The sequence below is a fragment of the Panthera uncia genome (genome assembly GCF_023721935.1).
Source record: "Panthera uncia isolate 11264 chromosome A1 unlocalized genomic scaffold, Puncia_PCG_1.0 HiC_scaffold_17, whole genome shotgun sequence".
Lineage (NCBI taxonomy): Eukaryota > Metazoa > Chordata > Mammalia > Carnivora > Felidae > Panthera > Panthera uncia.
Window position 1 is genome coordinate 91,701,205 of NW_026057577.1, and position 14,897 is coordinate 91,716,101.

Consider the following 14,897-nt stretch of genomic DNA (forward strand, 5'->3'; position numbering starts at 1 on the left):
GCTTTTCATTCTAAAGTGTATCTTGTGGGTAGCATATAGTTGAATGATGGTTTTTTGGTCCAATTCTGTAAATTTCAACATTTTTTTAAGATTAAAAAAATTTTTTTTAAGTAACCTCCATGCCCAACAAGGGCTAGAACCTGCGGCCCCATGTTCAAGAGTTGCATGCTCTGTGACTGAGCCGGCCAGGCGCTTTTGTAAATTTCAACATTTTGATTAGAATGCTTAATATTTATATTTCATGTTAATACTAGTAAAATAGAATTTATATTTGCCATTTTCTGGGGGGGGTTGCTATATGTTTTATTCCTTTTTTCTTCTGTTCCTCTATTAATGGTTTATTTAGTGTTAAATAGATATTTTTCTAGTGTATCATTTTAATTTCTTTGTCATTTCTTTTGCTATATATTTTTGCATCGTTTTCCTAGTGGTTGCTCTGGAGATTATAATTAACAATTTATAACAATCTAATTGAAAGCAATCTAATTTCAGTAGCACATAAAAACTTGTACAAAGCTCCTTCCCCTCCCTCCTTTGTGCTCTTGTTAACATACAAATTACATCTTTATATAGTAAAACCTTGAATTGCAACTTCCTTGTTCTGCAAGTGTTCCACAAGATGAGCAAACATTTCTAATAAATTTTAACTTGATAAGCGAGCAGTGTCTTGCAATACAAGTAGTACCTGGCACCAAATGTCACATGATGACAAATGAGCCAGTAGTTCTTTTCTCCCCCCCCCCCCCGTGTGTGTGTGTGTGGGGGGATTGGGGGTGATCATCTCTCATGCTTGGTTGCTTGGACTCAGGCCGTGGTGTTTGGCAGAAATCAGTGATTTTCCAGAATGTTGGAAGGTGCCCACAACTGATATTAGTGTAATTTTTGTCACTTCAAAGCACCTATGGACAGTCCTTTGCTTTTCTGTGCAAGAGTAAGCTTAGGAATGCTTTGCCCCATTCTAGATCAGGCTGTCTGCAGATATAGGCCCTTTCCTCTGCTGCATTATTGCCAGTTACATTAAATACAGTATATAACAAGAATTTATTACTACTGTACTGTAGTCAACATCTGTGCGAGTATATATAGTGGTCTGCATGCAGAAAAAGATTCTGTTGAGGTGATAGCAGTGATTCTGTTAGTGATAGTGAGAGTTGTCCTACACAATAACTCTCCTTACTCTTGTTTCCCTCACATCAGCCACAAAGGTTTTCAAAGGTAAGTGCAGGTTAATTTACTTATTTTTCTTTATATTTTGTATCTTCTTTATTATTTTGTATAATATTACAGTATTGTAATCATTTTTTTATGAATATTTTTCCATTGTGGAACAAATCATCTGAGTTTCCATTATTTCTTATGGGGAAATTTGCTTTGATATACAAGCACTTTGGATTACAAGCATGTTTCTGGAATGAATTATGCTTGCAAATCAAGGTTTTATTGTACATTGTATGCTCATGAACACAGATTTATAATTATTGCTTTATACACCTGTCCTTTAGATCAAATAAGAAGAAACAATTTCAAGTGAAAAATCTATATTTGCTGGGTTTTATACTGAACGGAGTAAATTTGCATATGTAAATTTACCTTTACTGATGTTTTTTTATTTCTAAATGTATATTCACATTACTGTCGAATATCATTTTGTTCCAGCCTTAAGGACTTCCTATAGTTGTTTTTTGTGTTTTTTTTGTTTTTTGGGGTTTTTTTGCAGAGCTAGTCTGCTAGCAACAAAACCTCTCAGCTTTTGTTTATCTGGGCATATTTTACTTTCTCCATAATTTTCAAAAGATACTTTTTGGTGGATATAGAATTCTTGGTTAACACACTCTTCTTTTCATTATTTTGAATATCCATCTCACTGCCTTCTGTCCTCTGTGGCTTCTGATGAGAAATCAGTTGTTAAACTTTTTGAGGATGTCTTGTATGTGAGAGTTCCTTCTTGTTCTTTAAAGATCTTCTCTTTGGGGGCTCCTGGGTGGCTTAGTTGGTTAAGCATCCAACTCTTGTTTTCAGCCCAGGTCATGACCTCACGTTTCCAGAGTTTGAGCCCCATATCAGGCTCTGCACTGACAGTGTAGAGCCTGCTTGGGATTCTCTCTCTCCCCCTCTCTCTGCCACTCCCCCACTCATGCTTCCTCTCTCTGAAAATAAATAAACTTAAAAAAGAAAACAACAGGGGCGCCTGGGTGGCTTAGTCGGTTAAGCCTCTGACTGGCTCAGGTCATGATCTCGTGGTCTGTGAGTTTGAGCCCTGTGTCGGACTCTGTGCTGACAGCTCAGAGCCTGGAGCCTGCTTCGGATCCTGTGTCTCCCTCTCTCTTTGCCCCTCCCCTGCTCATGCTCTGTCTCTCTCTGTCTCAAAAATAAATAAAAACATTAAAAAAAAAAAAAGAAAACAACAATATTTACTACATGTGGAGCACCTGGGAGGCTCAGAGGGAAAAGCATGAGACTCTTGATTTCAGGGTCATGAGTTAGGACCCCACCTTGGGTGTAGAGATTACTTAAATAAAAATAAAATATTTTTAAAAAAGATCTCTGTATTTGGCTTTTGACTGTTTTATTATATGTCTAGGTAGGGATCTCTTGCATATATAGATCAATGTATTTCATCATATATAAGAAGGTTGGGGCCATTATTTTTCCAGTACTCGTTGTACCTTTTTCTCTCTTGTTCTTCTTCCTCTTCTTTGTTTTAATGTTTATTTGAGAGAGAGAGAGAGAGAGAGAGAGAGAGAGAGAGAGAGATAGTGTGCAAGCACAAGAGAGTGGCAGAGAGAGAATCCCAAGCAGGCTCCATGCTGTCAGTGCAGAGCCCCACATGAGGCTTGATCTCACAAACTCCAAGATTGTGACCTGAGGTGAAATCAGGAGTTGGACACTGAAACAGCTGAGCCACCCAGGTGCCCCTTCTGTCTCCTAGTACTCATATTATGTGTATGTGTATTGGTAATCTTGATGGTTACACCCTTGTCAGGATCTCTTGAGATTTTGCTCATTTTCTTTGTGTTTTTTTTTTTTAAATGTTCCTCAGAGTAGATCAGCTTAAAGGACCTATCTTCATGTTCACTGATTCTTCCGCCTGCTCAAATCTGTTATTAAGTCTCTCCAGTGACTTTTTCATTGTTATTGCCCTTCCTTCCTTCCTTCCTTCTTTCCTTCCTTTTGTTCTTTCTTTCAACTTTTATTTATTTTTGAGAGACAGAGCATGACCAGGAAAGGGGCAGAGAGAGAGGGAAGGGAAACACAGAATCTGAAGCAGGCTGCAGGCTCTGAGCTGTCAGCACAGAGCTTGATGTGGGGCTTGAACCCATGAACGGCAAGATCATGACCTGAGCTGCAGTCGGACGTTTAACTGACTGAGCCACCCAGGTGTCCCTGTTATGGCACTTTCAACTTCATCATTTTAAAAATAATTTCTATCTCTTGGGGGGTGGAGGAAGCAAAATGGATAAAGGCAAGTGGGAGCTACAGGCTTCCAATTATGGAATGAATAAGTCACAGAAATGCACAGCATAGGGAATACAGTCAATGATATTGTAATAGTGTTGTGTGGTGACAAATGTAGCTAAAATTTGTGGTGAGCATAGCATAAGGAATAGAGATGTTGAATCAGTATTGTGCACCTGAAACTAATGTAATATTGTGTGTCAACTATACTCCGAAAAATAATTTCTCTTTATTAAGACTTACTCTCATTCTTCTAGTTCTTTACACATGGTTTCCTTTAGTTCTTTGAACATATTTAAGATAGCTTAAATTCTTTGTCTTGTAAGTCCAACGTCTGGACTTTCTCAGTGACAGTTTCTTTTATCTGCTGCCCCCTCCCCTGTGTGTGGGCCATACATTCTTTGCATGTCTCATAATTTTTTTGGTTGAAAACTGAACATTTAAGATACTACATGACAACCCTTGATTTCAAATTCTCTCTCCCTCAGGGTTTGTTATTATTACTGTTTTTTTGTTTTTTTACTGACTTTACTGAACTAATTCTGTAAAGTTTGTATTCTTTGTTAGGTATGGCCACTGAAGTCTCTGCTTAGTTTAGTGGTGTGCTAATGGTTGTGTACATATTTCCTTAAAAGTGCAGAATCAATAATTGTCCTATTCTTTGCTACATGGCTCTGTGTTCATATTGGGGCTCACATATTGGGGCTCATATTGGTACTGCTGTACCTTAGCCTTTATTTCCTACTTGTACAGAGCCTCAATATCAGTCAGAAATAAGACCTTAGGATATTCTCTTGTCTTTCCTAAACATGTACACAGTCCCTGAATATGCACAGTTCTATACGTGAACAGCCTTTTAGATTCCCAGAAATACGTCAGTTTTTCTGGACATCTCATTCCCCAGCTTTGATTACCTTCTTGCTTGCCCCAAATGTTTCACTGCCTCTTGCAGGTGCAGTGTTAAACAATTTCTGCTTATAGTTTTTGACAAATGCCCCAGGAAAGGGCTGTTCATCCTGGGAGAGCTGTAAGTTAGGTCAAATAAAGATAAGCCCTATGAGTAATATTTCCCAGAGAACTTCCACATAGGCCAAAAACGACTGTTTGTTTGTTTGTTTGTTTGTTTGTTTGTTTGGGATTGGGGCTTTTAAAGAGCTCCAACCCCATTCGACCCCTCCTGTGGCTGTGGGGCTGGTGGCTTTTACTGTGGTTGCTGTCTGTTGGTTCTCAAGTCTGCCTTGGAGCTGGGGAGAGGGGAATTGGTCAAGGCATGTTAAAATACCACAATACTCATGGTTTTTACCAAAATTCAGCACTTTTTCTTGAATAAGAAGGAGTAAATCCTCCCTGGATTGTAAGAGGTCTTTGGTTAATTTCCAAATTTCTGAAGTTTATTTTGATAATTTTTGCCAATGTTCTCATTGCATTTATAGAGAAGATTTTCAGAAGTCCTTGGGGCACCTGGGTGGCTCAGTTGGTTAAGTGTCCAACTTTGGCTCAGATCATAATCTCACAGTCTGTGGGTTTGGAGCCCTGTGTTGGGCTCTGTGCTGACAACTCAGAGCCTGGAGCCTTGCTTTGGATTCTGTCTGTCTGTCTCTCTCACTCTCGCACACACACAAAATAAATATTAAAAAAAAAAAAAAAAGTTCTTACCCTATCTTTTCTGGTGATAGCACTCAATTTTTTTTTAAGCTTATGTATTTATTTTGAGAGAGAGCATGAGCAGAGGAAGAGCAGAGAGAGGGAGAGAGAGGATCCCAAGTAGTCTCCCCACTGACACTGGGCTTGATCCCACAAACTTTGAGATAATAACTTGAGCTGAAATCAAGAGTTGGGACACTCAACCTTCTGAGCCACCCTGGCACCCCATCACTCAATTATTTTGTAAGGAGGTTTGAATAATAACTTAAAATGTCTTTTATATTTGTCCATGTAGTTAACCATTTGTAATGGTTCCCATTCCTTTGTGTGGATTTAGGTTTCCATCTGTTACCATTTTCTTTCTGCCCAAAGTACTTTGTAATATTTGGGTACAGGTATGTAGGTGATAAATTCTTTTAGTCTTTTTTTTTTTTAATGTTTGTTTATATTTGAGAAAGAGAGTGTGAGCAGGAGAGGGGCAGAGAGAGGGGGAGACACAGAATCTGAAGCAAGCTCCAGGCTCTAAGCTGTCAACACAGAGCCTGACGTGGGACTCGAACCCTCAAACCGAGAGATCATGACCTGAGCCAAAGTCGGACACTTAACTGACTGAGCCACCCAGGCACCCCGAGATCTTTCAGTCTTTATATGGCTGATAAGGTCTTTATTTCATCTTTGCATCTGTGTTTATGAGGAATACTTGTTTATAGTTTTTTTATATTTTATTTTTTGCAATTGTGGCCCCATAAATTGAATTAGGGAGTATTCCTTTCTCTTTTGTTTTATGAAAGTGTGAGTAATTAGTATCATTTCTTTTTTTATTTTATTATTATTTTTTTAATGTTTAATTTTTGAGAGAGAGAGCATGAGCAGGGGAGGTACAGAGAGAGAGAGGGAGATAGAGAATCCAAAGCAGGTTCCATGCTGACAGCGCAAAGCCCGATGTGGGGCCAAACCCACAAACATGAGATCATGACCTGAGCCAAAATCAGAGGCTTAACTGACTGAGCCACCAGGAGCTCCATATTATTTCTTCTTTGTGTTGGTAGAATTCAGTAATCCCATCTGGGCCTGGAGTTTCCTTTGTCAGGAAGTTTTTAAAGACAAAATATCTTTAGTACATATGGAGCTAGTCAAGTTATCCCTTTTTTCCTGAGTAAATACACCTTCATTATCCCTTAAATATCTGCTGGATCTCTAATGATACCACCTCTTTCATTCTTATGTTGTAATTTTTGTCACCCCCCCCCCCCTTGGTCATTCTGGCTAGAGGTTTATCAATTTATTGATTTTTTTTTTTAAGTCCGCTTTTGTCTTCATGATTTTTCTCTTTTTTTCTGTTTTCAATTTCTTTGGTTTCTGCTTTTTATTATTTTCTTTCTCAAGGATAGGCACAGGAACCTGGACATGGGAATATATGAGTGGATTAGGCATATGCCAAAAAGCCATACACATATAAAACTCTGAAACTGGAAGTTTGAGTAGCACAGATTTAGCTTCTGAATTATGTGCTTGGTGTAGTATAAACTTGGAGTTCTCTGATCCTTTATTATAATCAAACATGGGGAACTTAAACAGTTATGTAAACATAACATTGAGTATCAAGAACTGATCAGAACTGAAGTACCTTAAATATTGAATTCAGGTCTTAACTGCTTCTCACCATTTGGGTTTTTACCAAAAAGGTCTTATTGTGAAAATATTCAAGCATGAAAAAATAGTACGATGAATATTTGTGTACTTCCCATGTAAATTTAGTAGTTAACATTTTGCTGTATTTACATTTTTCTCTTTTGTGTATATATGTGTATGTGTTTATACAGTCACACACACTCCCCCTTTTAACAGCTGAATCATTTGAAAGAATTGTCACAACTTTGGGGCACCTGGGTGGCTCAGTTGGTTGAGCATCCAAGTATTGATTTCTGCAGGTCATGATCCTGTGGTCATGGGATGGAGCCCCATGTTGGGCTCTGCACTGAGCATGGAGCCTGCTTGGGATTCTCTCTTCCCTTCTCTCTCTGCCCCTCTCTTCTCTCTCTCTCTCTCTCAAAATAAATAAACTTAAAAAATCCGCTCATCTAGCTTCAGGAAGTTTGTTTTTTTTTTTTTTTTTAATTATTTTCATTGGAAACATGTTAAATGTAGATAACTTGGGAAGAATTGACGTCTTTATAATGTTAACATCCAAGTATAAGAGATGTCTTCATTTTGTTCAAGTCTAGTCTACTTAGGGGTCTTTCAGGAGTTTAAAAAATGCATCCCGATAGCAGGTGTTGCATTCAAAATATTTTGTCTTTTCTATTACTGTTATAAATGGGACCATTTCTTCCATTATCTCTTCTAGCTGGGTATTTTATGTATATAAGGCTTATATTTTCTATCCCATTATCATATTGATTTTTCTTACTTAATTTTAGCACTGATTTTCTTGTATTTTCCAATCATACTGCAATTAGAGATGGTTTTACTTCTTCCCTTCTGGTTATTATGCTTTTGATTGCTTTGTTCTGATTGCGCTAACACTTTCAAAACAATGTTAAATAGTTGTGGAGATGATGGGCATCCTTGACTTATGTGTGCTTCCCCTCCCTTGGATTACCCATAAATTAATAGAAGTAAAAGTCCCTGGATTCCAAAGACTGTAATTCTAGATAAATTCTAGATAAAGCCATTCCCCCCTACCCAGTAGAATCCTCTGAAAATTGCACTTATTACTTTAGAAGGTACAGTGGGCTTCTGTTAAGTGACCATTTTCTTGGTTCCAATTTTATGTAATTTTAGCCTTCCAAATAAAATTGGGGCTTTCGGTGTACGTTCGTGGGATTTAATGTATGCTTTTGTAACATTTTTATTGACTCGCCCATTAAGAAAAGTCCTTTGGCATACTTTGTTCTAAGTTGGCATTCCTTTTGCCTGTTTGTATGCTCAGGCCATTGGTAAGTGGATTTATACTCTGAAAAACAGGCCAGGAAGTCATTATATTTACTTCCCCCCCCCCTCCCCATCAATAAAGCTAGCTCAGACAACATTAGAAATTATATGTATGTCTTTAAAATTATATCTTATATTGTATCTATAAAATTAACTGCTTAATTTTTATAAACTGTAGGATGGAAGCATGGTCTCTATTTTTTATAAAATAGCATTAAAAATGGTATATTTAACTTACGTAGATAAGTACGTATACATGTGATCTTTAGTGCCTAATCAGCTATAGACGCTGAGTACTTATAAGTTGAAGCTGACAGACCAGAAAACTGCATTAGCTTCTCCTTTATTATAGAATTCCTCTTTGGTGAGCGTGTTATCTCCAAAGAAATGAATTAGGTTGGGGATTTGGTACTGCTCAGTTAACTTTTTCTTTCTCCAGAGATATTCCATTGGTCCTAAAATAAGTCTGTGAAAGATGGATCACTAGAAAAACGACTCAACACATGCTTTATTTTAAATGAAGCTTGTAATTGATTTGGTATGTAAAAGAAAATACATTTCTCAGCCCAAGCGAGACATGGAGTGCTATAATGGAAAGAGAGCTCTGGACTTTGAATCTAGTCATCTGGGTTCTAGTTCTGGCTCTTTTTGATCTTTAGCAAGTTGTTTAACCTCCTTAGGTCTTATTTCCCTTCCTGTCAAATAGTAAGGTTGGCTGGTACCATCTAAGGTCTCTTCCACATCTAGATTCTCAGATATTAGAGAACTTATGGGTATGGTTTTGACAGTTGGCCATGTTGATGCTCTTAGTTTAAGCATTTTAATCCCCATATCCCTATTTTTATTTTGACAGTTGCTTTAGGTAAAGGGAATGTATGTTGTGTGTGTGTGTGTTTGTGTAGTGTGTTCTAAATTTACATGAGAATAAAATACGAGTATCCTTTTAGGCTAGCACCATCTGTTGTGGAAGAGTTCTGTAGGATCTATTCTTAACTCTTGGGAGTAACAAAAATTTCCCTTTAGTTTTCATGATCTTCAGACTCAATCTAAATATAGGAACATTATCCCAATCCTATTCCTTGCTGCTTTCAAGTTTTTAGAATTCTGTTAAACAACATTTTGTCCTTTGATGGTGATCTCTTTAAATATTCAGTCTTTTCCCTTAGGCTGTTGTGTTAGCAAAACTGATGCTCTAGTTTTCAGTCTGTTAAAGCTATTATTACTTGAATCATATCTTGATGTTTACCTTATACATTATGGCTTCTCCTTTATTCATTTGAAGAGTCTCAGTATTAAATCAGGAAACCAAGAGGGAGGAAACCAAAAGAGAGCAACCAAAAGCAGGAAAATAACTATCAACATACTTCATTTTGGAGATCATTGTTTTTTATCAAAATGTCAAAGTGAATTTTGTGCAAAATTCATTCAATTGTGTAAAACTAAACATTTAAGATTATGTTGCTATTTGGATCTGAGAAGCAGACCTTTCTTGGGTTTTCTGCATGTTAGATCTGTTTGTCAGAGTGGGAAGAAGTGTTGGATAGTTACAAGGAAAGATAAGATAAGTAGATGAGTGTGATTAAGAGGCTTCCCCCGGGCGTCTGATTTCTGCTCAGGTCACGATCTCACTGTTCATGGGTTTGAGCCCTGATTCGGGCTCTGTGCTGACAGCTCAGAGCCTGGAGCCTGCTTTGGATTATGTGTCTCTCTCCCTCCCTCTCTCTCTCTCTCTCTCTCTCTCTATCTATCTCTATCTCTCTCAAAATAAACATTAAAAAAAAATTTTTTTTTAAAGAGGTTTCTCAGAAGGTGAGTTTTTGGCAAAGTTTTTAAAAGTAACTGTGGATTGATGGGGGAAAGAAGTGTATTTTCTGAAATAATAAAATCAAATTTCCTCATTAATCTTTTGTTGTATGTTAAACCATGGAATAAACTTAGTGTGGTTGATTGCCTGCAATTTAAATCAGAAATTTAGGGAATAAGAACTGTGTCCTGTCTTTAAATTCATTGTTAGAGCATAATACTGTACTTAGTCGCAGATACATGAATGATAATGAGCATCTCTCTCGGGTATCAGGAGTCAGATTGATGTGTGAAACAGGTAAATCTGAAAGTTTCAGAGCATAAGATGTAATCTAATTAAGTATACATAGTTTACATCTTTTCCTTCATAATTGAAAATGGTTGACTTGGTTCAAAAAAAAACATAGCTTCTTAGCTGTGAGACTCATTTCTGTGTTCAGGTATTTTCAGAAATAAAGGTTTATAGTATTGGCTAAAATCATAGCACATTTGATGACCAATTCCTAAAAAAATACTCCGATGAACACATAGGAAGAGCATGACAGTCATAGAACATTTCTTTTCAAAATTAAGGGGGGTACTTGATGTCAAATTCTCAGAATGTCAGGTTCTATTCAGAAGGTATGAAAAGAAAAAAGACTTAGCCTGTGTATTTTTGCAAAAATGTCTTAAGGTTTTTTATTTTATATAGCGGTCCCAAATTTATTTTTACTTAGCAAACACTTATTTGTAGTTTATTATATACTAATGATTTTTATTAGTGCTTTACAGATATTAAAATCCTCATAAAACCCTAAATATTTTCATGTTTTCATAAGAGCATAGTTTAAATGCTAAATTATGCTAAATATTAATTGCTAAATATCCATTTTTTTCTCCAGTTTATTTAACAAAGGTAAGTTAGGCAACAAACTGCATTTAGTTTAAAATGATGAAGCTTTTAACCTCATATTTTCTAGTGAAAAATCACTGCTCAATGGTTGCACTAAAATAATATGTTGTAAAGGCTTAAGTATTTTAATAATGGACATTTAATAGAAAGACATTCTTTATTACATATATTTGTGATACAGAGAAAAACAGAGACCTAGACAGAGAAAAGGAGGCTTACTTGATATCACAAGCATTTATTTTGTCTTCCTTGCTTTTACATAAAGCAATTACTTTGGAACTTTACAGCATATAGATTTGAAATGGATTTGGAATGATTATCCTTAAGAAGCATAATGCATCACTTTTTTTTTTTTTTTAATGGGAGTTCTTAAAACTTCTCTATGTGGAGGGAGGTAAAATCTACCTCATATTTGTAAGGAAGGGGCTTTTCCTTTTTCGAAAGTATTTTCTACCTTTATTGTTTTTCTTTTTGGTCCCTCTGAGGGCCTCTTTAGGTTTCTTGGGTGTAGGTACTGAGATTGTTCAGGTTTTGTTGTTTCTGCCTTTGCTTTGCAATTCTCTCACAATGACAGAATTACAACTAGTTACCTCTCTGATATGTTTAATATATGTGAGGCTAGACAGTTCTCTGGAACTACTCAGGAAGACTCAAAACTTTATTCAAATGGGTATCTTATTTGATTATTGAATAGATAACTTTGAATAATAGATACTAATTTGAATGTTGACTAGATACCTATTCAAATAAGCATTTACCAGGGTGCCTGGGTGGCTCAACCACTGAGTTTCTCTTTTTGTTGTTGTTGTTAGGTTTTATTTATTTATTTTGAGAGAGAGAGCACATGAGCAGGGAGGGACAGAGAGAGGAACCCAAACAGGCTCCATGCTCTCAGCACAGAGTCCAATATGAGGCTTGAACTCATGAACCATGAGATCACAATCAGAGCCCAGCTGAAATAAAGAGTTGGACACTTAACTGACTCAGCCACCCAGGTGCCCAAGCATCTGACTCTTGATCTCAGCTCAGGTCTTGATCTCAGGGTCCTGAGTTCAAGCCCTACTTTGGGCTCCATGCTGGGCATGAAGACTACTTTAAAAAAGGGAGGGGGGGGGCGGTATTTACCTATTGTATCCTGCCCTCTACTGTCTGTTCAGTAAACTAATACTGAGTGTTGTCCCTAAGTTATTTCTGACTTTAAATTTTTTTTTTTCAACGTTTTTTTATTTTTATTTTTGGGACAGAGAGAGATAGAGCATGAACGGGGGAGGGGCAGAGAGAGAGGGAGACACAGAATCGGAAACAGGCTCCAGGCTCTGAGCCATCAGCCCAGAGCCTGACGCGGGGCTCGAACCCACGGACCGCGAGATCGTGACCTGGCTGAAGTCGGACGCTTAACCGACTGCGCCACCCAGGCGCCCCAGTTATTTCTGACTTTAAAGGCTAATATAGCAGAAAATAAATTTTGCCTTTCATTTTACCTTTTGGTAGAACCAGTAGATTGCGATTATCTGACATATTGTGAACACCTTTTAGTGAATAATGCTCTGTATACATTTATTATTTGGAAGATGCAAGGGAAAATCTTTAGTATAGATTGTGTTTCTCACATTTGAATTAAACCAGATACACACACCTATAGTGTTACCCTTAGTGGACATTCAGTAAATACCTGTTAAATGAAGAGACTTGGATTCTATTTCTAGCTTTGCTACTAAATAGACAGTTTTCCTACTCTGCTGTTCATACCCTTTTAGAACTCAACTGGTTGGCATTTTACTAGGATAAGTTACAGAGCCAAAAAGTACAAGGAGTCAAAACACTGAATGTTTTAAGAGAAAACAGCTGGCAGTGACATGATGTGCTGTTCTGAAGATAGATGAGATCTCATGTTTGCTGCCTTGAGACAAAATGGCCAGTTTGGAGGGAGAGAGCATGGTTTAATCCAAGTGTCAAACCAGACACATTTGGCAGTATTAGTTCTGTCATCAGGAAGATAGTTTGGTATAGGGTATGGAGATTGCCCAGGGACTGGAGTTATGAATAGCTCAAATTTATTTGGCTCTGGGCCAGTAAGGGAGTGGTTAATTTCATGGCCTCTTTAGAACCATTTTGAGAATAATTTATTTTAAATTAGTATTCTTTCTGCTCTTAAATATAGAACATTGAATTTTGATGTACACCCTCTCCTTCCCACCACTGTGTCATTTACTTTCCACCCACTCTTACCCAAGACTCCATCAAGCTTCAGTTTTCTTTTTACTTATTTTTCCATCTGTCAAACTATTTCTTACCTATGGCTCCATATAAGATTAAGAATGGCTCTGTAGGTCAGTGTGAGATCAGTGATCCTAGGCCAGGTAAGTGTCTGGGTGCAAAAAACTTACATCACACTTGTTCTAGCTCTACTACTATGTGACGTTCTCTAAGGAGCTATGATGCCTTTTACAGCAACAGAGGAGTGGACTCTTGCCCTCTTTTTTCTGCTCCTTGTAGTCAGGAGTTTCTCCCTTGGTTCATTATCAAGGATCACCTGTTCAGTCCTATTTTCTCCAAAGAGTGAAGCCCTGATTTCTGACCTTCTCCCTTACTCTTTTCAAAATAGCTCCTGTATAGGTTTCAGAGAAAAGTATTTACACTTTCTTGACTGAAGTGCAGGGGATGCTCCTATGATTAGGTTTCTTCATATGGAGCCGGTGGTTTGACTGTTCTTTGGACACCACAAAGCAGTCTTTCCCTTCTTGGGGATTTCTCAGTTTCTACTTTCTGGCTTCATATGTCCAGAGTCCTGAGAGTCCAACTAATGTTGCTACTTCATTTTTCCTAATATCTTACCTCTCTTTATGTCATCCTTTGACTTTTTAAAATACTGCCGTTATTGTTTGATGAAACCCTTATTGCTATTTTTCTGGGTAATTTTTAAAGTCATCCTGGGGAGAAGGCATAACTGAGTTGAAAAGAATTACTAACTTGTCAATGGACATTTTGGATAGAACCTTCTAATGTCCTCATTTGCTCTTGTAGTTCTAAAATAGGGAAATTTCAGGGGCCCCTGGGTGGCTCAGTCGGTTAGGCATCCAACTTCGGCTCAGGTTGTGTTGTTGCGGTTCACGAGTTTGAGCCCTGTGTCGGGCTGTATGCTGACAGCTCAGAGCCTAGAGCCTGCTTCGGATTCCGTGTCTCCTGTGTCTCCTGTTTGCTCTCTGCCCCTCCCCCACTCATGCTCCGCCTGTCTCTGTCTCTCAAAAATAAATAAAAAACATTAAAAAAATTTTAAATAGGGAGATTTCAGAATGCAAGAATTAACTAGTAGACGGGGCACCTGGGTGGCTCATTTGGTTATTGATAGCAGCTCAGGTCTTGATCTCATGGTTTCAGGAGTTCAGTCCGTGTCAGGCTCTGCCCTGACTGCTCAGAACCTGCTTGAGATTCTCTCACTCTCTGCCCGTCCCCATTCACGCTCTGTTTTTCTCAAAATAAATGAATAAACTAAAAAAAAAAAAAGAATGACTAGTAGGCAAACTTGTAGCTATAATTTTGATGAGTGAATCAAAGAGGACTGACCAGATCACTTTTAATACATTGTTTATAAATTTTGGTTTTCATATCAGCTTTTTATTTTTCTTCTCAGTCGCTTTAGGTCGTAACCAGCCTTTGAAAAAGGAGAAACCCAAATGGAAAAGTGATTATCCCATGACAGATGGACAACTGCGCAGCAAGAGGGATGAATTTTGGGATACTGCACCAGCTTTTGAAGGCCGTAAAGAGATTTGGGATGCCTTGAAGGCTGCAGCACATGCTTTTGAGAGCAATGATCATGAACTGGCACAAGCAATCATTGATGGTGCAAACATAACATTACCACATGGTAGGTTTGGTGGTCCTCGGGGACAAAGGGGAACATAATCAGCTCCTTTCTAATAACAAGAAACCAAATGGGAAGTGTTCGTTTTACTTGCTATGCATGATTCTCCTCCCTGCACACTCCCCCCCCCCCCCCATCAAAGAGGAACATTTGTCTTTGCTTCTTTGTGGATTTACTTTGTGTGTGTGTGTATGTGTATTTTTTTTTTTTAGGTAAGCTGTGCCCAACGTAAGGCCTTGAACCCATGACCCTGACATCAAGAGTCACATGGTCCACTGACTGAGCCAGCTAGGTGCCCCAATA

General features: G+C 37.9%; 1 protein-coding gene across 1 annotated transcript in view; it reads left to right on the plus strand.

Moving 5' to 3' along the window:
• The window catches only part of UBTD2 (ubiquitin domain containing 2), a 63,103-nt gene that overhangs the window by 26,559 nt on the left and 21,647 nt on the right, over window positions 1–14,897 (plus strand). The window contains exon 2 of the mRNA XM_049648691.1: window positions 14,361–14,597. Coding sequence (XP_049504648.1) covers window positions 14,361–14,597 — 237 coding nt within the window. The remainder of the gene's footprint in view (window positions 1–14,360; window positions 14,598–14,897) is intronic.